Source organism: Dermacentor albipictus, chromosome 8 (genome assembly GCF_038994185.2).
Source record: "Dermacentor albipictus isolate Rhodes 1998 colony chromosome 8, USDA_Dalb.pri_finalv2, whole genome shotgun sequence".
NCBI classification, from domain to species: Eukaryota; Metazoa; Arthropoda; class Arachnida; order Ixodida; family Ixodidae; genus Dermacentor; species Dermacentor albipictus.
Window position 1 is genome coordinate 31,063,809 of NC_091828.1, and position 24,718 is coordinate 31,088,526.

At 45.8% G+C, this 24,718-nt stretch overlaps 1 protein-coding gene across 1 annotated transcript in view; it reads left to right on the plus strand.

Annotated features, from left to right (window-relative positions):
- LOC135914485 (sodium-coupled monocarboxylate transporter 1-like) overlaps positions 1–24,718 on the plus strand; it is a 117,379-nt gene that overhangs the window by 25,545 nt on the left and 67,116 nt on the right. The window contains exons 6-7 of the mRNA XM_070522779.1: positions 18,814–18,954; positions 20,629–20,758. Coding sequence (XP_070378880.1) covers positions 18,814–18,954; positions 20,629–20,758 — 271 coding nt within the window. The remainder of the gene's footprint in view (positions 1–18,813; positions 18,955–20,628; positions 20,759–24,718) is intronic.

Sequence of the window (24,718 nt, forward strand, 5' to 3'; positions counted from 1 at the left end):
TATATATATATATATATATATATATATATATATATATATATATATATATATATATATATATATATATATATATATATATCCCATTTCTTATTCTTATTTAAATTCATGGCACAAAACGTCATCAAAGCCGCAATCCTTATTGTAATGCAATTTTTTTTCATTCAACAGGAACCCTCCTGCGTTGCAAATAGGTTCAAACGAGTTATTGATGAGGGAATAGGTAAAATACGTAGCTGTGAACATTGTGACTGCCACACATGGCGATGTTTAGACGAGATTTCGTAAAGAGCACTGCTCTCTACTATTATCAAATATGACTTACAGGCTGAAATTCGAACGTCATCACAGATCAAGATACACACAAGACAAGGGCCGAACAGTATCGCCAGTAATTCCGAGCTTTGAACCATGAGACAATATTTATGCGTGATGTAGAATAGAACTGTATACCTTTAACAACATCTCAAGCTAAATGGTGAAAATATTACGGCCACTCTTTTCTGATGCAACACTACACCTACTTCAGGGATAAGCGATGGATGATGATGTGTTGCAGGTTTTCAAAGTATATGACAATAGAAGAGGGAAATGGAGGGTGCGTTTAACCACGAATTGTGAGTATATCCTTGTTGAGGTCGGAAACGTGATGTCGGAAACCAACAAAGTGGAACAAGAGCAGTGCGAATATCTATTTATACATGTGCCATAGATTTACCTGATACCAATATGCAACGAAAAAACAAAAATACAGAATGCAACAAAAACCAAGAAAGCGAAAGAGTGATAGTTTAAACATACACAGACTCCCGCTGTGCATGCTTAAAGCTTACAAGTATCTGAGTTATCTTCTGGAGAAGGCAACTGACTGCTTGCTGGCGCAGGCGCATCGTTTTCTTGTAATCTCAAATGCCTCGCTGATCACACCATCATCATCATCATCATCAGCCTGGTTACGCCCACTGCAGGGCAAAGGCCTCTCCCATATTTCTCCAACAACCCCGGTCATGTACTAATTGTGGCCATGCCGTCCCTGCAAATTTCTTAATCTCATCCGCCCACCTAACTTTCTGCCGTCCCCTGCTACGCTTCCCTTCCCTTGGAATCCAGTCCGTAACCCTTAATGACCATCGGTTATCTTCCCTCCTCATTACATGTCCTGCCCATGCCCATTTCGTTTTCTTGATTTCAACTAAGACGTCATTAACTCGCGTTTGTTCCCTCACCCAATCTGCTCTTTTCTTATCTCTTAACGTTACACCTATCATTCTTCTTTCCATAGCTCGTTGCGTCGTCCTCAATTTGAGTAGAACCCTTTTCGTAAGCCTCCACGTTTCTGCCCCGTAGGTGAGTACTGGTAAGACACAGCTATTATACACTTTTCTCTTGAGGGATAATGGCAACCTGCTGTTCATGATCTGAGAATGCCTGCCAAACGCACCCCAGCCCATTCTTATTCTTCTGATTATTTCTGTCTCATGATCCGGATCCGCAGTCACTACCTGCCCTAAGTAGATGTATTCCCTTACCACTTCCAGTGCCTCGCTGCCTATTGTAAACTGCTGTTCTCTTCCGAGACTGTTAAACATTACTTTAGTTTTCTGCAGATTAATTTTTAGACCCACTCTTCTGCTTTGCCTCTCCAGGTCAGTGAGCATGCATTGCAGTTGGTCCCCTGAGTTACTAAGCAAGGCAAAATCATCAACGAATCGCAAGTTACTAAGGTATTCTCCATTAACTTTTATCCCCATTTCTTCCCAATCCAGGTCTCTGAATACCTCCTGTAAACACGCTGTGAATAGCATTGGAGAGATCGTATCTCCCTGCCTGACGCCTTTCTTTATTGGGATTTTGTTGCTTTCTTTATGGAGGACTACGGTGGCTGTGGAGCCGCTATAGATATTTTTCAGTATTTTTACATATGGCTCGTCTACACCCTGATTCCGTAATGCCTCCATGACTGCTGAGGTTTCGACAGAATCAAATGCTTTCTCGTAATCAATGAAAGCTATATATAAGGGTTGGTTATATTCCGCACATTTCTCTATAACCTGATTGATAGTGTGAATATGATCTATTGTTGAGTAGCCTTTACGGAATCCTGCCTGGTCCTTTGCTTGACAGAAGTCTAAAGTGTTCCTGATTCTATTTGCGATTACCTTAGTAAATAGTTTGTAGGCAACGGACAGTAAGCTGATCGGTCTATAATTTTTCAAGTCTTTGGCGTCCCCTTTCTTATGGACTAGGATTATGTTAGCGTTTTTCCAAGATTCCGGTACGCTCGACGTTATGAGGCATTCCGTATACAGGGTGGCCAGTTTCTCTAGAACAATCTGCCCACCATCTTTCAATAAATCTGCTGTTACCTGATCCTCCCCAGCTGCCTTCCCCCTTTGCATATGTTCCAAGGCTTTCTTTACTTCTTCTGGCGTTACCTGTGGGATTTCGAATTCCTCTACACTATTTTCTCTTCCATTATCGTCGTGGGTGGCACTGGTACTGTGTAAATCTCTATAGAACTCCTCAGCCACTTGTACTATCTCATCCATATTAGTAATGATATTGCCGGCTTTGTCTCTTAACGCATACATCTGATTCTTGCCAATTCCTAGTTTCTTCTTCACTGTTTTTAGGCTTCCTCCGTTCTTGAGAGCATGTTCAGTTCTATCCATATTATACTTCCTTATGTCAGCAGTCTTACGCTTGTTGGTTAACTTCGAAAGTTCTGCCAGTTCTATTCTAGCTGTAGCGTTAGAGGCCTTCATACATTGGCGTTTCTTGATCACATCTTTCGTCCCCTGCGATAGTTTACTGGTATCCTGCCTAACGGAGTTACCACTGACTTCCATTGCACACTCCTTAATGATGTCTACAAGATTGTCTTTCATTGCTTCAACACTAAGGTCCTCTTCCTGAGTTAAAGCCAAATACCTGTTCTGAAGCTTGATCTGGAATTCCTCTATTTTCCCTCTTACCGCTAACTCGTTGATCGGCTTCTTATGTACCAGTTTCTTCCGTTCCCTTCTCAGGTCTAGGCTAATTCGAGTTCTTACCATCCTGTGGTCACTGCAGCGCACCTTGCCGAGCACGTCCACATCTTGTATGATGCCAGGGTTAGCGCAGAGTATGAAGTCTATTTCATTTCTAGTCTCGCCGTTCGGGCCCCTCCACGTCCACTTTCGGCTATCCCGCTTGCGGAAGAAGGTATTCATTGTCCTCATATTATTCTGTTCCGCAAACTCTACTAATAACTCCCCCCTGATATTCCTAGTGCCTATGCCATATTCCCCCACTGCCTTGTCTCCAGCCTGCTTTTTGCCTACCTTGGCATTAAAGTCACCCATTAGTATAGTGTATTTAGTTTTCACTCTACGCATTGCCGATTCTACGTCTGCATAGAAGCTTTCGACTTCCTGGTCATCATGACTGGATGTAGGGACGTAGACGTGTACAATCTTCATTTTGTACCTCTTATTAAGTTTCACAACAAGACCTGCCACCCTCTCGTTAATGCTATAGAATTCCTGTATGTTACCAGCTATATTCTTATTAATCAGGAATCCGACGCCTAGTTCCCTTCTCTCTGCTAAGCCCCGGTAGCACAGGACGTGCCCGCTTTTTAGCACTCTATATGCTTCTTTTGGCCTCCTAACTTCACTGAGCCCTATTATATCCCATTTACTGCCCCCTAATTCCTCCAATAGCACTGCTAGACTCCCCTCACTAGATAACGTTCTAGCGTTAAACGTTGCCAGGTTCATATTCCAATGGCGGCCTGTCCGGAGCCAGTGATTCTTAGCACCCTCTGTAGCGTCGCAGATCTGACCGCCGCCGTGGTCAGTTGCTTCGTAGCTGCTGGGGATTGAGGGCCGGGGTTTGATTGTGTTGTTCATATAGGAGGTTGTGGCCAAGTACTGCACCAGGGTGGCCAATCCTGCTCTGGTGAGGGAGTGCGTTACCGGTTCTGGTCACCGGGATCAGGCCACACTCCAGGCCTGTTTATGCAATTGTATCAACACGCGGATTTTTAAAATGTTTTTTTTATCCGGTGGAAAATTGCCGGCACCGGGATTCGAACCACGGACCTCTTGCACGCGAGGCGGGTGTTCTACCTCTACGCCACCACTGCAACTTGCTGCGCTGCACCGCGTAATTTGCTGATCACACGCATTTGCTCAACCTTGCATCTACAAATCAATGTGGTTCGCCCGAATAATGGGTTCTACCTGAACGTGTGGGCATGCAAAGCAAGAAAGTGGCGCAATCAATGTCAGGCACTGAGCACGTGCTGGTAGGCCAGTCGGTTATACATGATTACAACGAAGGCGGCAGATCGCCTTCCTTCATCCGTTGTTTTATTTGGGGCCTTCATCGTAACCATGCCAGGCATCATTAACGCGCTCCGCAAGTGCTCATTGAAGCATCTGCCCGTCTGACCCAGGCCTCGTGCACCGCAGGACACGGGACAATTTCCTGTACATGAGAATCTCTACGAAGTCAACGAACTGTTTTCTCTTCTTAACGGAACATTGGCTCCTGCTTTTCTTAGCTGGCAGCTCCTTTCTGCCAACTGAAACACCTTGTTGGGAGCGCTGAAACAACATTGAAATCTAAGAGTTGTTCTATTTTCTTAAAAGGCTGGGACACGCAGTGTATGTACGGTATGACTGCGACCATGTCGCTCTGCTCGGCTGACCCTTGTCCTCGTCCGTCACCAACACCCGCCGTGGTTCACTAAGGCATGTTTGTAGAACATGAATGCAGCTTTTTGCGCACGAAACGAGGAGAAAGAAGACGCTGAGACACATGCCATAGTTGCTTAGTTGCAGTGGTGTTGGGCTACTGAGCCACGAGGTCACGCGATCGAATCCCGGCCACGGCGGCCGCATTTCGATGGGGACGAAATGTAAAATACCCGTGTACTTAGATTTAGCCGCGCGCTAAGAAACCCCTGGTGGTTCCAGTCATTCCGCGATCCCACACTACGGCACGCCTCGTAATCAAATAGTGGTTTTGGGACGTAAACCCCCATCATTTATTTTTTTCAGTCACGAACGTTGCCTCGCTGTTTTCTTTTCCTACGCATTTTCTCAGCTACTGGGACAAAGAACGGTCCATTTAAACGTTTCGCCTGTGCTAATAAACGGCCTCCTAGGACAGTATGGCAGTATTTACGCAAGGCACTTGAGAAATATGGCTGCAGAATTGCCCGTCTTACCAATTTACTATGAGCAGGTGTGAATGCAAGGAGTGGCTTCTGCGCACGAGGCTCGTATAGCCAGTGTGGGTAGCCCGCCAAGAAAACCATCCTAACAGCTATAGAGAACTGAGTCTTTTTATGGCACTTCATGCATCAACACGAATCGCTGGGGCATTCCAGAGATATTGTTTTGTTGCAGAAGTGACGTATAAAGATCTATTTACAATATTTACACGAGAGAAAATGACGCATAATCAAGATTGCTGACGAGAGCGAGTCGACGCCTACACGTGAAAGGGTCTTCTGACTGGCGCCGCTCTTTGTTGCACCGTAACAAACACCGCGCCTCTAAAGGCGACGCCTCGGAGCTCCCTGTAAGGGAGTTGAACTCGCGGCAAAGTAAGGGTACAGCCGGGACACATGCACAACGCCCATGGGGAAATACGAGTCCAGTCGATTGATCTGGTAGTTGATATCGCTGAGCTGTGAGGCAATATCGTGTAGGGCCCTGTGTAGCGCGGTAGCAGCTTTTCAGACAAGCCGATGCAGCGACACGTTGTCAACAGCAGGACAACAGAGCCATGAGAAAATTGAACGTCCTGATTTCGGCTGTCGTGCCGCACATTCTGCGTGGCCTGAGACACAGTGAGCCTGGAGCCGGCAATCTGGCGTGCCATGTAAGCCCGGACGAAGACGTTTCGAGTGTATTCAGTGGGAGTGCTCGTCGAGGAAGGAAGCAGTGTGCCAAGGGACAAAGAGGGGTGACGGCCGAACAGAAGGTAAATGGATAGAAAGCCGGTAGTCTCGTGACGGGACGAATCATAGGTGTAGTCACAAAGGGTAACGTGCTGTCTTAATCACTGTGGTCTTCAGAAACGTACATAGACAGCATTTATGTCAGCGTGCGATTGAGCCGTTCCGTCAGTCCGTTTGTCTACGGGTGGTTGGCGGTGGAAAGCTTGTGCTCGGCAGTACAGGATCGAAGTAGGTCCAACTTCTGGAGACAAGAGCAGCAATCGCGAAAGACTGCGATCGCGAAATGTGGCAGTGGTCACTGAGCAGCTGCCGGGGAGAGCCGTGATGCAAGATGACGCCATGTAAAAACAAATCTGCCACTTTAGTTGCACAGATCTACAAAAGCTCACGTGATCGCGTACCGCATTTCTTAATCATTCATGACAGCCACCCACTTATTGCCAGCTTTCGACGTTGGAAAAGGGCCGGGAAGATCCAGACCGACGCAAACAAAAATGGTTCTGAAGGTACAACAATGGAGTGAAGGCATCAAGCGGGCAGCAGAGCAGGTTTTTTGCGGCACTGACAAAGCTCACAGGCTGCAACCTAGCGTTTCACCCAGCCGTACATGCTTGGCCAGTAAAAACGGCGCTGTACGTGGTCGTAAGTACGCGCAACTACGAGGTGGTCTCCAGTAGGGGCGTCATGCAACTGCTCAAGAACTGATGTCCGGAGACGGCGTGATACAAAGACTAAATTATGGTCCTTTAAGGCGATACCTGGCGATCGTAGAAAACGCTGGCGTGGATCGCTAACATACGCAGCGTCGGCTCCTAATGTCCAGAATTGAAAAGATCGATAATAGCATGCAGTCATCACGACGTTGTTCAGTGTGGATGTCGTGCAGATCAGAAATGGCCACGACGCAAGTGTCGGTATCCTTGCGCATAATATTCAGAGTTGCCGGCAGGATGACGGGAGAGACAGCCAGAGTCCTTATGGAAACGCCCTGACTTGTATAAAACAGCAAGTGAATATTGTTGGAGCGTAGCGCTCATCTCTCCAATCGTCCACTATGGTCTTGAAGTGAGGACAGTCAGCACAAGGCGTGGTGATTGGTAACCACGTAGAATGTGTGCCTGTACAAGTAGGGACGGAATTTGTAGGGAGACCAAGCACTCCCGTTCTGTAATTGAAAGTTTTCTCTCGGCGAGTAATAGGAGGCGGTTTGGCGTACGCAATTACGCGCTCTGCGTTACGCTGCAATTGAGTAAGTGCGGCCCCAATTCTATGGCCACTGTCATCAGTGTTTAGTTCAGTGGCGGCAATGTCAACAATGGTGGAGCCGTGAGTAAGCGCACGAGGGCAGAGAGGGTTTTGGTTTGAGCAGGGCCACATGTGAAAGCGAACGTCCTTGTTAAGTCGCTAAGTGAACGAATGGCTTCTTGATAAAATGAAGAAAGCACGAGCATAGGCCAAGAAGCCTTCTTACGTCTGCGGCGGAATACGTAATGAAATGGCCAAGAACGGTAATTTGACAACGTCTCAAAGTGGCACTCGGATTAGTTCAATTGTAGGCCGACGCATTGGAAAACAGCAATAGCCAACAGACGCGTTAGATGACTCGCGAAAGTTGGTGAAAATACTGTGACATCGTCTAGATAACAAAGACATGTGGAACCTTTCTAGCAGCGAAGTAAGGAGTCCGCATTCTTATGAAGGTCGCCGGTGCATAACAAAGGCAGAACGGGATAACCTTGAATTAGTCATCATCACCATCATCAGCCTGGTTGCGCCCACTGCAGAGCAAATGCCTCTCCCATACTTCTCCAACTACCCCGGTTATGTACTAATTGTGGTCATGTTGTCCCTGAAAATTTCTTAATCTCATCCGCCCACCTCATTTTCTGCCGTCCCCTGCTACACTTCCCTTCCCTTGGAATCCAGTCCGTAACGCTTAATGACCACCGGTTATCTTCCCTCCTCATTACTTGCGCTACCCATGCCCATTTCGTGTTCTTGATTTCAACTAAGATGTCGTTAACTCGCTTTTGTTCCCTCATCCAATCTGACCTTTTCTTATCCCTTAACGTTACACCTATCATTCTTCTTTCCAAGGCTCGTTGCGTAGTCCTCAATTAAAGTAAGAAGCCTTTTAGTAAGCCTCCAGGTTTCTGCCCCTTACGTGAGTACAGGTGAGACACAGCTGTTATACACTTTTCTCTTGAGGGATAATGGCAACCTGGCGTTGATGATGTGTGAATTCCTGCCACACGCACCCCAGCCCATTCTTATTCTTGTGCTAATTTCAGTCTCATGATCCGGATCTGCGGTCACTACCTGTCCTAATTAGATGTATTCCTTTACCACTTCCAGTGCCTCGCTACCTGTCGTAAACTGCTGTGCTCTTCCGAGACTGTTAAACATTACTTTACTTTCCTGCCGATAAATTTTTAGACCTACCCTTCTGCTTTGCCTCTCCAGGTCAGTGAGCATGCATTGCAATTGGTCCCCTGAGTTACTATCAAGGCAATGTCATCCCTGAATCGCAAGGTACTAAGGTATTCTCCATTAACTTTTGTCCCCAATTCTTACCAATCCAGGTCTCTGAATACCTCCTGTAAACACGCTGTGAATAGCATTGGAGAGATCGTATCTCCCTGCCTGACGCCTTTCTTTATTGGGATTTTTGCTTTCTTTATGGAGGACTACGGTGGCTGTAGAGCCGCTATAGATATCTTTCAGTAAATTTACGTACGGCTCGTCTACAACCTGATTCCGTAATGCTTCCATGACTTCTGAGGTTTCGACGGGATCAAACGCTTTCTCGTAATCAATGAGAGCTATATATAGGGGTTGGTTATAGTTTGCACACTTCTCTATCACTTGATTGACAGTGTGAATATTGTCCATTGTTGAGGAGCCTTTACAGAATCCTGCCTGGTCCTTTAGTTGACAGAAGTCAAAGGTGATCTTTACTCTATTTGCGATTACCTTAGTAAATACTTTGTAGACAATGGACAGTAAGCTGATCGATCTATAATGCTTGAAGTCTGTTGCATACGCTTTCTTATGGATTAGGATTATTTTAGGTTTCTTCCAAAATTCCGGTACGCTCGAAATCATGAGGCATTGCGTATAGAGAGTGACCAGATTTTCTAGAACAATCTGCCCACCATCCTTCGACAAATCTCCTGTTACCTGATCCTCCCCAGCTGCCTTCCCCCTTTGCATGGCTCCCAAGGCTTTCTTTACTTCTTCCTAGTCTTTCTTTACTTCTCTCTTTACTTTCTTTGCTTCTTCCTTCCTCTTTACTACTGAATTGGTAGAGGCTGTCAAGTGTTACGAAGGCAGTTTCGTCACGATCCATGTCATCTACCGAGATCTGCCAACACCCTGATTGGAGCTCCATCGATGAAGAGTATTTGGATCTGTTCAATCAGTCCAAGGCTTTGTGAATACACGGCGAGAGGTAAACATCATTGGGTGTAATTTTAGTGCGGTGTCTGTAATAGACGCAAAAGCGCCAACTCGTGTCTTCTTGACAAGCACAGCACGGTACGCGCACGGACTGAAAGATGGCTTGATAAATCCTTTAGTCAACATTTTATGGACTTCTCGTTGTATCTCTTGTCATTCAACATGTGAAACACCGTACGGCAGGCGGCGTATCCGATTGGTGTCTACGGTGTAAATATGATGGGTGACCGCCAATGTTTGGGTAAAAGGGCGGCCGTCAAGGTGAAAAATGTCGCAGTAAATTTCCAAGAGACGGTGCAGGTCAGCAGCTTGTGCCGGAACATCAGGTGCAATCATCTTGCTAAGTTCGTCTGTGATAGTCGGTTAAGCGGAGCTTCTTGTAGACAGCAACGGCATCTCGGCGTCAAGAGCCTATATATCTCGCAATCGTTCACAGGCAATATGTCGCCCAAAGACATGCCTCTGGGAAGAATTTGAGTCGAACAGTTAAAATTAAGTATAGAGAGCGAAGTCTCATTACCTGTAAAAGTAGGCACGGTATAGGGAACGGCCAAATTTCTTTGAAACAGTATGTCAGTGGTGCGACGTAGTAAGCAGATGCCGTCAAGAACAGATGAGAACGACTGAAGAGTGACGTAGGTAGTGGCTTGAGGCGAAGGTGGATGTCCTCGGGAGAGGATTACTGTGGTTGTGTGACGGCTTGTCTCTAGCAGCCGTGGGGCAGTTCAAGCTGAATGACACCAGAATCGCAATCAAAGACGTGTGTATGGGGCGATAAAACAGTCTAAGCGGAGTATACCGTGGTAAGGGAATTTTTCTAAAACGCCAAGAAAAACAATCCTTAGGCGCCCCGCGATGCCAAAGCGGTGCACATACCAAGCACACTAGGCCTTCATCCGTAGGCGACTTGGATGGCGCATGACGCAGCGGCTGTGAGAACTTTCTTCACGCGTCGGTGAAATTGGGCACTCGTCACAGATATGTGTGCGCCAGTGCCAATGAGTGCTGGGACACTGACACCATCGACTAAGACGTCCACCAAGTTCTGTTTGGTCGACAAAGGGATCAGGGGCTTTTGCGGCTGGGTCGTCGATGCAGGGTGCCCTCCGGTAGCTGCATCGCTTAATTTCCTGGAGACGGGCGTCAGGGCTACACCGGGGCGCGGTGAGCCTGCGGTGCGATGGCGTACGAGCTGGTGGCGAACAGGACTGGTGACGAGGGAATGACGATGAGGGACTGTTCCAAGGAGCACGAGCGTAATTGTTTCTCTGTCGCAGTGCCAATGGAGGCTGATAACTACGATGGCTCAGTTCGGAATGATAATAACTGGTGGGTGCAGCGGTGGCGTAGAGGTAGAAAACTCGCCTCGCGTGCAAAAGGTCCGTGGTTCGAATCCCGGTGCCGGCAATATTCCACAGGATGAAAAAAAAAATCCGCGTGTTAATAAAGTTGCATAAACAGGCCTGGAGTGTTGGCTGATCCCGGTGACCAGAACTGGTAACGCGCACTCCCTCACCAGAGCAGGATTGGCCACCCTGGTGCAGTACATGGCCACAACCTCCTATATGAACAACACAATCAAACCCTGGCCCTCAGTCCCCAGCAGCTGTGAAGCAACTGACCACGGCGGCGGTCAGACTTGCGACGCAGCAGAGGGTGCTAAGAATCACTGGCTCCGGACAGGCCGCCATTGGAATATGAACCTGGCAATGTTTAACGCTAGAACGTTATCTAGTGAGGCGAGTCTAGCAGTGCTATTGGAGGAATCAGAGGGCAGTAAATAGGATATCATAGGGCTCAGTGACGTTAGGAGGCCAAAAGAAGCATAAAGTTGCATAAACAGGCCTGGAATATGTAGCTATACTACAGCTAATAATTGGTTTGATCAACTTTCAGTTTGGTTATCAGCAAACCACCTGCAGTTAAACGTCAATAAAACAAAATACGTGGTTTTTAAGCCTAGAAATAGGCCTGATGACTGTGCTTTTTGAGTGAAGTTCAATAGTTGTGTAATCGAGCGGACTTCAGCTTTTAAATTTTTAGGTGTGCTTTTTGATGAGAACCTGAGTTTTACACCTCATGTAACGAAGATTCATTCTAGCATATGTAGGTCAATAGGCATATTGTTTAAAATTAGATACCTTGTTCCTACTTGGTTGAAACTCCGCCTGTATTATGCTTTAATTCAGTCTCATCTTAGCTATTGCCTGTTGGTATGGGGGACTACATTCCAATCAAACTTGGATCGATTGATATGTCTCCAAAAACGAGCAGTTCGCTGTGTCGAGAACCTTGGACCCCGCGATCACATGGCACCTTTCTTCATAAAGCACGCACTTTTAAGAATTAATCAACTGTACGAACTTAAGCTCGCTATATACATACGAGGTGAACTCGTGAAAAATTCACTCATTTTTTATCAAAACCACCTCTCAAGTTACACCCAGTACAATTTCAGGCATGACCATATTAGAGTTCCATATTGCAGGACGAACTACGGTAAAAAACAATTAGCATACTTAGTCCCATCCTTTATAAATGCACATCCTAACACGATAACTATCGCGCAAAACTTCAGATCATTAAACTGCTTTAACAGTGCCATGAAAAAATATTTGCTTTCCCTTTCTGATTGACATTGTGCTAATTGGTTTTTTGTGTGCCTTATGTACACTTATTTTAAGTGCGTTTCATTTTGTGCTTGTATATATATATATATATATATATATATATATGTATATATATATATATATATATATATATATATATATATAGTTTTTTTCGTGTTTATATTACTCTGTTGATCCTAAACTGTTTCTACTTAGAATGTTGTGTAGTTATTGTTGTATTTAAAGCACGCATGGTTGCAATGTATGTTATGTACGTCTAATCCACGCTATTGATGTGTGTATACTATCTGTATGTTATATGCTACCACACTGTTGAGCAATGTATGGGTGACAGGGCCTTAGTCAGTCAGACAATGTACTGCCTTTAGCCTTGCCATCGAAGACCTTCACTGTGTCTGAATCAATGCTGAATAAAAAATAATAATATACAGTGCTAAAAAGCGGGCACGTCTTGTGCTACCGGGGCTTAGCGGAGAGAAGAGAACTAGGCGTCGGATTCCTGATTAATAAGAATACAGCTGGTAACATACAGCAATTCCATAGCATTAACGAGAGGGTGGCAGGTCTTGTTGTGAACCTAATAAAAGGTACAAAATGACGATTGTAGAAGTCTACGCCCCTACATCCAGTCATGATGACCAGGAAGTCGAAAGCTTCTATGACGACGTGGAATCGGCGATGGGCAGAGTGAAAACTAAATACACTATACTAATGGGCGACTTTAATGCCAAGGTAGGCAAGAAGCAGGCTGGAGACAAGGCAGTGGGGGAATATGGCATAGGCACTAGGAATATCAGGGGAGAGTTATTAGTAGAGTTTGCGGAACAGAATAATACGGGGATAATGAATACCTTCTTCCGCAAGCGGGATAGCCGAAAGTGGACGTGGAGGAGCCCGAACGGCGAGACTAGAAATGAAATAGACTTCATACTCTGCGCTAACCCTGGCATCATGCAAGATGTGGACGTGCTCGGCAAAGTGCGCTGAAGTGACCACAGGGTGGTAAGAACTCGAATTAGCCTAGACCGGGGAAGGGAACGGAAGAAACTGGTACATAAGAAGCCGATCAATGAGTTAGTGGTAAGAGGGAAAATAGAGGAATTCCAGATCAAGCTACAGAACAGGTATTCGGCTTTAACTCAAGAAGAGGACCGTAGTGTTGAAGCAATGAACGACAATCTTGTGGGCATCATTAAGGAGTGTGCAATGGAAGTCGGTGGTAACTCCGTTAGACAGGATACCAGTAAACTATCGCAGGAGACGAAAGATCTGATCAAGAAACGCCAATGTATGAAAGCCTCTAACCCTACGTAAGACAGCTGACATAAGGAAGTATAATATGGATAGAATTGAACATGCTCTCAGGAACGGAGGAAGCCTAAAAACAGTGAAGAAGAAATAAGGAATTGGCAAGAATCAGATGTATGCGTGAAGAGACAAAGCCGGCAATATCATTACTAATATGGATCAGATAGTTCAAGTGTTTGAGGAGTTCTATAGAGATTTATACACTACCAGTGGCACCCACGACGATAATGGAAGAGAAAATAGTCTAGAGTAATTCGAAATCCCACAGATAACGCCGGAAGAAGTAAAGAAAGCCTTGGGAGATATGCAAAGGGGGAAGGCAGCTGGGGAGGATCAGGTAACAGCAGATTTGTTGAAGGATGGCGGGCAGATTGTTCTAGAGAAACTGGCCACCCTGTAAAAGCAATGCCTCATGACGTCCAGCGTACCGGAATCTTGGAAAAATGGTAACATAATCCTATTCCATAAGAGCGGGGACGCCAATGACTTGAAAAATTATAGACCGATCAGCTTACTGTCCGTTGCCTACAAACTATTTACTAAGGTAATTGCAAATAGAATCAGGGACACGTTAGACTTCTGTCAAGCAAAGGACCAGGCAGGATTCCGTAAAAGCTACTCAACAATAGACCATATTCACACTATCAATCAGGTTATGAAGAAATGTGCGGAAAATAACCAACCGTTATTTATAGCTTTCATTGATTACGAGAAAGCATTTGATTCTGTCGAAACCTCAGCAGTCATGGAGGCATTACGGAATCAGGGTGTAGACGAGCCGTATGTAAAAATACTGAAAGATATCTATAGCGGCTCCACAGCGACGGTAGTCCTCCATAAAGAAAGCAACAAAATCCCAATAAAGAAAGGCGTCAGGCAGGGAAATACGCTCTCTCCAATGCTATTCACAGCGTGTTTACCGGAGGTATTCAGAGACCTGGATTGGGAAGAAATGGGGATAAAAGTTAATGGAGAATACCTTAGTAACTTGCGATTCGCTGATGATATTGCCTTGCTTAGTAACTCGGGGGACCAACTGCAATGCATGCTCACTGACCTCGAGAGGCAAAGCAGAAGAGTGGATCTAAAAATTAATCTGCAGAAAACTAAAGTAATGTTTAACAGCCTCGGAAGAGAACAGCAATTTACAATAGGCAGCGACGCACTGGAAGTCGTAAGGGAATACATCTACTTAGGGCAGGTAGTGACTGCGGATCCGGATCATGAGACGGAAATAATCAGAAGAATAAGAATGGGGTGGGTTGCGTTTGGCAGGCATTCTCAGATCATGAACAGCAGGTTGCCATTATCCCTCAAGAGAAAAGTGTACAATAGCTGTGTCTTACCAGTACTCACCTACGGGGCAGAAACCTGGAGGCTTACGAAAAGGGTTCTACTCAAATTGAGGACGATGCAACGAGCTATGGAAAGAAGAATGATAGGTGTAACGTTAAGGGATAAGAAAAGAGCAGATTGGGTGAGGGAACAAACGCGAGTTAATGGCATCTTAGTTGAAATCAAGAAAAAGAAATGGGCATGGGCAGGACATATAATGAGGAGGGAAGATAACCGATCGTCATTAAGGGTTACGGACTGGATTCCAAGGGAAGGGAAGCGTAGCAGGGGGCGGCAGAAAGTTAGGTGGGCGGATGAGACTAAGATGTTTGCAGGGACGGCATGGCCACAATTAGTACATGACCGCGGTTGTTGGAGAAATATGGGAGAGGCCTTTGTCCTGCAGTGGGCGTAACCAGGCTGATGATGATGATGATAACTGGTGATCGATGGTCGTACAGAGGAGGAGAGAGTACGGTTGTTGCCATTGGAAGCAGCGTGACCGATATGCCGGCAGGCAAAACAGATTGGCTGGTCATCTGCAGTTCGCCGCTCGGCTGTATTTAACTACTGTGCAGGCTACGGCGGACTAGACGATGGATCTGGAGCATTAGAGAGCTGTGAAGTGGTAACATCGCATACAGCATGAACTCTAAGATTACCGAATTCTTCTCGGACTATTGCCTGCGCGAATGGGGCTGTGGGCAAGTTATTGGGCTCGCTGAGGCCAGGAAGAAGTGATGCAGGCGCCATAGCTTCAAGTTCTCGGCGCACTCTCCACGTCAGGTTATCTGATGATGATGGTCACTACCCTCCTAGCCAGTCGTAACAATAGGATATCACAGCTGTGTACGGCAGACGTCCGAACGGCGTTGCAATGCGGCGGCTTTTGGCCTCCTCATAGCGTTGACACTCTTTTATGATTTCTTGCACCGTTTCACAATTTTTGCACATGAGTAGGTTGAAAGCATCGTCAGCGATCCGCTTCAGTACATGCCCAACCTTCTCTCACTCAACTATATCGCTATCGGCATTACGGCACACAGCCAGCACGTCCTGCATGCAAGAGACGTAGGATATTGTGGACGCCGGGGTGCGAATCGCTAGTTCTATCCTAGTCGTGCTCTTCCGCCCGGCGGGGCGGCCAAACAACTCCCTCTGGTTCTCTTTGCAATTGTCCCAGTCTTTAAAGTTAACCAACAAATTCGTCTGATCTCATTTGTTGTGGCCACTTACAAGATCATAAATGGCGTTCCAGTCTTCCATATCGACGTGGTCGGTGCCGCAGAACACTCACGGATTCCGCGGCTGAACCAGCACAACCGGCGGGTTTGTAGGCGTTAAAGTGGGTCACGCCGCGTCGGGTCTTGTATTTGTCATTTGTCCAGTACGAGGTAACAACTACTGGGGCATTCCATTTTTGTATCTCTGGCACAGCGCGCACCTATCACCAATTTTTACGTCGCGGAAATTACATATAAATATCTATTTACAATATTTACATGCAAGGCAAGCACGCATAAACACCATGGCTGTCGAGGGTGATGCTACCCCTAGATGTCAAATCGTGTTCTGCCTGGCGCCACTCTTGGTCGCGCCTTAAGAATATGTCTTGTACTTGCATGGCTTCCGGTTGAAAAACTAGGGGATTTACGTCGGGAAGCGCATTAAAGTGTACATTACAAAAGTCCTTGGAGATCGCACTACGTAAATACACCATGGGGATAATAAAAGTTAGAATTTCAATAGGGAACGAAGGGCACGCATAAAGGTGAAGCAACCTCCCATTCCTGATCAACGTAACCATTCGAAAGCTGCGCCCATTACTGGAAATGAATCCGCCTACCAAGCATTGCATATATGCTGATGATATCGTCATCTGGACCAACAACGCTGCTTCGGATGGTGAAATCACGGATGGACCACAAGCGGCAGCGGACACCGTTCAGTATCTTGTGCGAAAAAGTGGTCTCGCACGCTCACCCCGAAAAATCCAATTTTCCGTCATCCGAGGCAAGTATACTAAACCCGCCACGGATAGGGAAGCCACCTCCCCTATCTTAGTCCATGGAAAACAGCCCAGTGCCACCCATAATGACACTAAGAATAATGAGCCTGCTTTTCCAAGATAATACCCCTATTTTGCAGGCTACTGCCTGGCTACAGACGACAGCCTATGAAATCTGTGGCATGTTCAGACGAGTAGCGACACGTCGCTGGCAATACACCGCGGCACGACAGGACATCCGGTACGAAAGAAACCAATCTTCGTCGATCAACGCAGAATCCCCTGTTAAATCTTTTCGTGTACTCGCTTTCATACTACCGCCTGCGCTTTTCCGACAAAGCGAAGGTCAACAGTGAGATCGGTACTGCTCCTAAAGCAGTCCTCGAAGTCCCTAGGTATCTGAACACTGAAAAATTACTTCACCTAGGGATGTACATTACCCTACACAAACTCAGAGAGGCCCATGTAACGACCCAACGTGATCGACTCTCCAGCATCGCAACTTGCAGGGTCCTTAGGGTCATTCTGGCCAAAGTCGGGCAGAATCCCGTATGAAGTCGGCAGGACGAACCAGATTCCCGGCGCGGTCAAACGCCAGTTGGTGACGCAAGTGCTACCCAAGAATGTGCTTCCTGGGAGACATGACAAGAGGCGGTCTGCCAGAGCCAAGACCCTTCAAAGAGCGGTACGAAAATAACCAGCACACAACGTACGTCGATGCGGCAAAGCAAAATCTCCAAAGTAACATACTGAGTGTGATGACCGTGATGACTGGAGAGGGACTTATCCTTAACGTGGCGACCATACAGTGCATAAACGCCGTCCACCGTGGAAGTGGAAGAGACTGCGATTGCTTCGGCCATCACGAATCCCTCCAAGCAAAACGTGATATGCAATTCCAAAAAGGCGAATGCTATCTTTTCGAGAGGCAGCATAGGCATATGCACGGCGTGAGTCATACGAATCTTTACAAACGAAACACTTCAACTCGTATAGGTCCCTGCGCATTCGGTGAACCAAGGGAATGAGGAGGCGCACTGCGTAACCCGAGGTTTAATCAACCAGGTGTGCCCCTGAGAATCGGATCCCATGGATGAGGCACCGACGACATACCACGAAACAAACTATTGCCAGGCAAAAGGCGAATCTATCCGCATCCAAACAGAAGCCTCACGCGAGGCTCACGCGATCACAAGCCTTGATCCTGCGTTGAATCCAAATTTATTCCTTCCCCGGCCCGCATAGGCCTGGCATAGGCCGAGCCTATCCATAGGCTAAGCGGGGCGCATTGATGCCTCTCTGTTTGCCGTGCCTTTACATTAGCCACATCATGTGGTGGTGTCGGCTCTTGAGACAGGGATTGTGGTTCCGCCGCAGTGTCCTTTCCTCCTCTAGTTCGTAGCGGTGCGCAGGGCATGGATATAAACGGCGGTGAAGCAGCTTTTGGAACTGTTTATATTGTTTGGCGAGTTGTTTATGCAACTTGACTCCAATAACAGCTTTTTCTAGGGGTTTGTCTCTGTCTGCAGAATGTCAATTAAGACGGACAAAACAGTTAATGACCCAAGAAAACGCGTTACCATGGCTAGAGAAACTACCCTAAAATCAATGACTTTGACAAGCGGCTACCCGCCACAATCCTTCAGTAATTGCGGAAGGAGTTGAGTTGGTCTCGAATCGCCGAGATCTTATACATCCGCTGCTTATTTGGAGGCGCTATAATTTTTTACATATATAATCAAAAATAGAGTTAATTTTGTCAGATTTCCTGGTTTCTGTATATAGCATTACGTTTTATGCACACAATAAATGAATTTTCTTACCAATCCATGGCGCAGCTGCACTATTGCAGTGCAATTAGACCTTCTACATTTGCTGGTTGTTCTGTACACATAACGATTCTTCTTAGAAAACAAATAGAATAGCTAGCAACAAAACGTGCCTCTACCTTCTGTAATGCCATTGACGCTTTATTATGCGTCTTTTGGTTGCGCGATTTGTTAGAATTAACAGGAAATTAGCATATCTATGCAACATGCATAAGGAAACTTCAGGCGCAACACAACATTACTGCCACTGTATACTAGCAAGAAAAATTTCCACGTCGTTCCTTTGTATAGTTTCAGGTTCGACTTGACCAGCGACGAAAACGTATGGTCCTGCATAGTGGGAGCTTCAGCATCGGCAGTATATCGACTATGTCTTGACCAAATGGTTGTACAGCGGATAATGGCATCTCCATCAGTGAAGCAAGCTCGAAGGTATGCAATTCTTTTACTGCAATGGCAAGGCACTTCCTTTTTTCAATTTTGTCAAACGAACGCTCGGCTTAGACTGTTCTGTCTCTGGATTGCAGAAGACACGGTGGTGTTCACCTCTTGTTTCTTCCTGCGAATTTATTGTTGTCGCTGCAAACAGCAAATCATCGCTTTTACATGGAACATATTTTTAGCTTAAGGTAAACTAAGGTCGATTTAGCATTCTATAGTGCTTTCGCATGCATTCCATGCTCAACATGTTAACACCTATAGCGAAATATCGTTCTGTAAGTTAAATATATTCCTTTTTAAATGCTGCTCAAAATTCTCGGCTGATAAATTAAGTCCTGTGGTTTTGAGTATCTCGGGTTTCAACCAACCACAACATCAAATGAACGAGAGTGAGGTTTTTCTAGAAATTTTCTTATCAACATATTCCAGCCCCTGCTTCCAATCTCAGAAGGGATTTTTTGATGAGCAAGAACTGAACTGCATAAGTGCATAAGTACTTATGTATAACTCTATGTTATAAAATTCTCTTACCCCCACAAGGCACCCAGGATGATGCACGTGAAAGCATATACGCAATCTCCGGGGTTACCCAGCCGTTCACGCTGCTTCCATTGGGACCAGCCCTGTTAACAATTTCCCTGTCTTCTTCACTGGCCTGAATTGCTTAAAACGAAGCCGAGCGAGCAGACGAGCCAAACCACTCGAAAAAAGTCACAGAACCATCAGCCTTGCTAAAGTGTTTCTGCCATTGGGGGCGTATATTTCTGGTTCTGAGGATATATAAATAATGCTTCGCCACGTAATGCCGCAAACAACAGAGCTGGCAACCGGTACAACTGCAGGTGTAGTACGGATGATACATACAACCCAGTTCGTGTTACGAGTGCTGCCCGATATATGAGCGGTTTCAGTCTATGAGATTTTCGGCAAGACCGCATCAACTTCATCATCATCAGAAGCAGCAGAAGTTGTTTCAGGATAGTATGAGAGGGTTCATCTAGAAGGCTTCCATCAAAAAAGAAAATTCATCAGCTGCATGCTATTTTTGAAAGCTTGTTGAAGCGAGAGATTGCATCAAACGCTTCGTTAACCACTGCCAATACAAAGAAAATTACGCGCAAGATTTTGACTAGTTGTCGGCATGGCTGTCATTCTAAGAAAAAGAAAGTGCTTTTCCTGCATAACCAAAAAGATTGTTGTGCTCACTTGGCTCGCTTGTTTCCACAAAAAGGTTTTTTTTGTTGCTGGCGAACTATGTCCATAGCGGTAATATAATTAAAAAGGGGCATTTGTGGCTCATGGACTCTTTTTAGAGGTGCGAGATTTACATCCTGAAATTTATATTGGCTTTCAGTCACCCTCCTTTGACGTTACGCACATCGTGACAACAGAAAGTTAAGATCAAGAAAAATGGATGAAAATGTTGTTACAAGCAATGATGTATAGTTGTACCAGTCAGAACTTTGAGCTACCACTACGCCAAAACTTACACTTTTTCAAGTAATGTATCTGTATAGAGCAGTGATATCTACCACTGAAGGCTCATTTCTTGCCATGAAAAGCGAAAGCATGGTAAAGCTTCTTTATCCTCGCTGTAGATTTGTACGACAAATGAAGCGCTCAACTTTTCTTTTCTTTTTTTCAAATCACTTTGTGAATGTGCAGGACCGTGATGTCTGGTGCTCTCTTACTTCTTCTACTATACGCTTCGTGCAATTTATTGGGTGTTGCGATGACAATATGGTACAGAGGATGTGATCCAATGCTGTCAGGTGCCATAAAGAGGATTGATGAGGTAAGCGTTTTATTCCAATGGTTTATCTTGAAGTACCTATATATTATACCGCTAGGGGTATTATACAATTTCGAATGGCTGCTCCAGGAAATTATCGAGGCCAATTAATCTCAACAATATGTGTTTTACGTGTTCTTTTCGCCACTGTGGTCATGTCTGCGAAACGATACGGCTAAAATCGTTCATTTTCACTGGCAATAAACTTTGCTGCGACAGCATTTAGTTCATCCAAACAGAATTTGCCTTGTCCATCTGTCCATTTATTTACGCTGACTTTCGCTGCTGTCGTCATTGATGTTAGTTTTTTCGTCAACAGCTGGCTTCCTCATCCCCAGCTTTAACATTGCCATGGCACCAACAAAATGAAAAAAAAATTCCATGATAGCTTCCAATTGAATTCAAGCCTTAGCCACTACAGGAACGTACATTTCAATGTCGGGCACACTACCCATTTTGCTTATCGCGTGAGGGCAGCGTTGAGCAATTATTGCAAGGTACAGCGCTCCACACATATTCTCAGCGCATCGGCTGCTGTGCATGTATATTGGACGCTAGAGTTACCAATCCCTTAGCGGAGGAGGGCGTAACCGTAATACGTAACCACCAACGCAAACATTGGGCGCTTACCTGCAGCGTTGTTTGAAAAGCCCAAACAAATTAGGTCGTTGGGCACTTATTCCTGCTTTCAAAGCAAATAGCATTGCCCACATTGATTAGTTTTTCTTATCTAATTCGCTGGCACGAGGCGAGGAACACGCTCAAGTGGAGAGGGTCTCGATGGGGCCGAGCCAGCACAGTGAAAGCAGATAACCGGATCAGAAGGGTTGTGCCGGCGTCTGTAATTGGTCCGTTTACTGTCACTCAGCTTGCGGTGGCTGCTCAAAAATTGCGGTGGCGTGAAACGGAAGGTTAAAAATGCAGCTAAAACAAATCCTCACCAAAGAACAGTTGGCACAGCAATGCCGTATAGGTGGCGCAATGGCTCTATAACGTTATATTGCCACACAATTTTTTTTTTATTATACGCAAATAAAAATGTGCTCCCCGGGCTCTCCGGCTTGCCAGTGCCAGAGTGATCAGCGAGCAGCCGTCTTCTAATCATTTCGGAACGGCGCACTGCCCGGCAATTCAGAACAAAAAATTGTGTTTTCTTCGCCATATTATTGCTCTTTTAACGCGTGCACGTCTCTTTGACGCGGTCAGTTTTCGCCCTTGTATGACGTCGCGTCACAGCCAAGTGAAGTGAGTGCAGCTCAAATCCTCTTCACCAGTAGCAGAGTGCGAATGGCGAAAAAGGCGCCGAATCAGAAATACCTATGTTTCTTTCGTTAGGTATCTGCGCAGATAATCAGTGTGCACACATCATATCAAATGGGGCCTTTTCGCTGTTTTCGTGACGTCGCGTGACAGACAGGTGATGTGAGCGTGGTCCGACAATTTTTGGACGAATCGTGGAGGGCTGATTTCAGAATTGGAATAGCAACGTTTGGAAAAGCTTTGCGTTAGAGCGCCCCTGTTTTTAAGAAGAATTAGCAGCAGCCTTTGACCAAACAACTGCTGTCATGCGGTTCCATGAAGTTGTACTTCTCAAATAAATAATTTTAGCCTACTTAGACACTGGGGGCCAGAGAGCACTAAAGTCTTTTTATGTTGAGTGCTGCCATGTTTTAAATGTTTAGGCGAATTAGGAGCAGTTGCACACTGTTTTCTCTGGAAACTCTACAATTTTCTGGCTTTGCAGCAGGTGACTTGTCGTTGATGGAATTGGCAGTTTTTTAAACAAACGTTGAGTGCACTGACGTCCCTTCAGAAGGCATTACAAGGCACAGCACCAGACAGGGAAGGTCGTGCACTTGAGTGTATGCTGGAGGACTGAACCGCAATGAAGGTATTTCGAATTGTACAAAATCTACTATTTTGCAATGCTTAGCAAAGAAAATAAAGGGATAATTATTTATTTAAAGGAACATTTCATTCTCTAATATTCAGATTATAGTTTTCCTGGAACGGATATTCACTTTGTTAGCATGTTTTGCTACCGAACACACACGAACAACAGCGCTACAATTGTTGGCTTCTTCTCCATCCTTCCGCAGTGAGTGAACCCAATTATATGAGGAAAAAGCAGGCTACAGTTATACTAACATAGGGGTCCACCCTCAGGGAGGACTCTGTTATCGCAGTAAATGAGTTATATGCCGAAGGAGTCGCTGAAGTCAGCAGATTGTCATGAATGCCTTCGAGTCACGCTCACGAATGAATAATTTTTCACTGGCAGCCTAGTGCTTATTGACGTCACTAACTAATCCCCGGTGGACGATGGTTTCTGACGGGTTCGTGATTATCAGGTGGTCACTTAGCGCGAATGCCCGTCGCTGAAGCAGCATTCATCGACTTGTAAGACTGCGTTAACCAACAGCCACCGACGTATTTGTCGCCATCGTTCAGCCCGTTCACCATGACTGCGTTGCCCCAATCACCGTGCAGGCATGATAGTCGACTTATGTAGCACTGTATATTGAACGGTAAAGTAGAGAGAATGCGTGAACAGGCTTATGTTCTGCTCAATAAAAAATGGTACGCTGGGGCACTAAGGCGTAAGACTGTTCCAACTAGTTTTTATTTCAATGTGATGACGTGAAATTTAAGTAGGCGCTGACGCAAGGATCAGGCGGCGACCCGCCGTGTTGTCTGTACCACCCAATCAGACGTTTTCCTCATTTATAGCACGTCACTTTTGTTTTAGCTCAAGGCAAATAGTATCGGCCACCTTGACGGGTTTTTCTTATCCAATAGGCTGACAAGAGACAAGGCGCATGCCGAAGGGGAGAGGGTTTCGCTGTTGACGAGCTAGCGCAATGAAACCCACGGGAATGGTGTTACCGACGTATGCGTTTGGCCCGCTTTCCCTTGCTAACCTTGCGGTGACTGGTCGAAAATAGCGGCGTCCTGCAACGGAACGTTAAAATTGCCACTAAACGAATCCTCAGTGGACAAGAGTTGGCCGAATGATGTCGTATACGTTCTGTCGAGAACGGGCTAGAGAATACCATATTGCCGTAAAAAAAGATTATAGAGAAATAACTCAATTTTCCAAGGTAGCTTTCAATAGCCAGTGCCAGAGCGAGCTGTGGGTAGACATTCTCTTTCCTTCGGAACGGAGGTCAGTTTTGTACAGCATATTAATGCATGTTCAATGCGTACGCGTCACTATTATGTGAGGAGTTTTGCTCTCGTTTGACGTCACCTGAAAGACAGGCGAAACGGGTGCAGCCTGAGATCATCTTGACTAATCGCGGAATGCTAATGGTGAGAAAGGCGTAGAATAGGAAAGAACTTTTTTTTGTTCGGCATAAGCGTGTATAATCAGAGTGTACACATCATATGTGTTCTCACGCTTTTCTGAACTCTTCGTGACAGAAAAGCGATGTGGGGTCGGCCCAAAATGTTTTGGAAAATTATGGAGGACTCATTGCAGAAACTGACCGAAAACAATTTCGAACACCTTTTCGTTTTAGCGCCCCTAATTCCATGCTAGGGGGGAATCTGTTCAAGCGAAGGTTACGTTGGTGTTTGCGAGAGACCCGGTTCTTTTTTAGCGATCCTTTTCAAGGATACAAGACACGACCAGGGCAGCAAAGCTCTGCCACGTAGCCGGCAGGCCGGGCTATTCGCCTAAGCTGGGTTCTCAGGTCGGGTGCGACGACGGAAGAGTCAGACACGTGTCAAACGACGTACATCGGATCAGGCAGCAGCTAGCATTCACATGACAGCGGAGAAAAGCCGACGACAACGACGTACGACCTCGCTCCGCTCTGACTTTCCAATGCCCACGCTGCGGCGCGGCCACTTTGAAGCGCCGTGCGAGTGTACACAGCTAAGAGTGTAATATACGCGTTTGCATCACGGATTCCGATTTATTTAGCTACTTGGGCTCTGCTGAATTAGGCTCCCCTTACA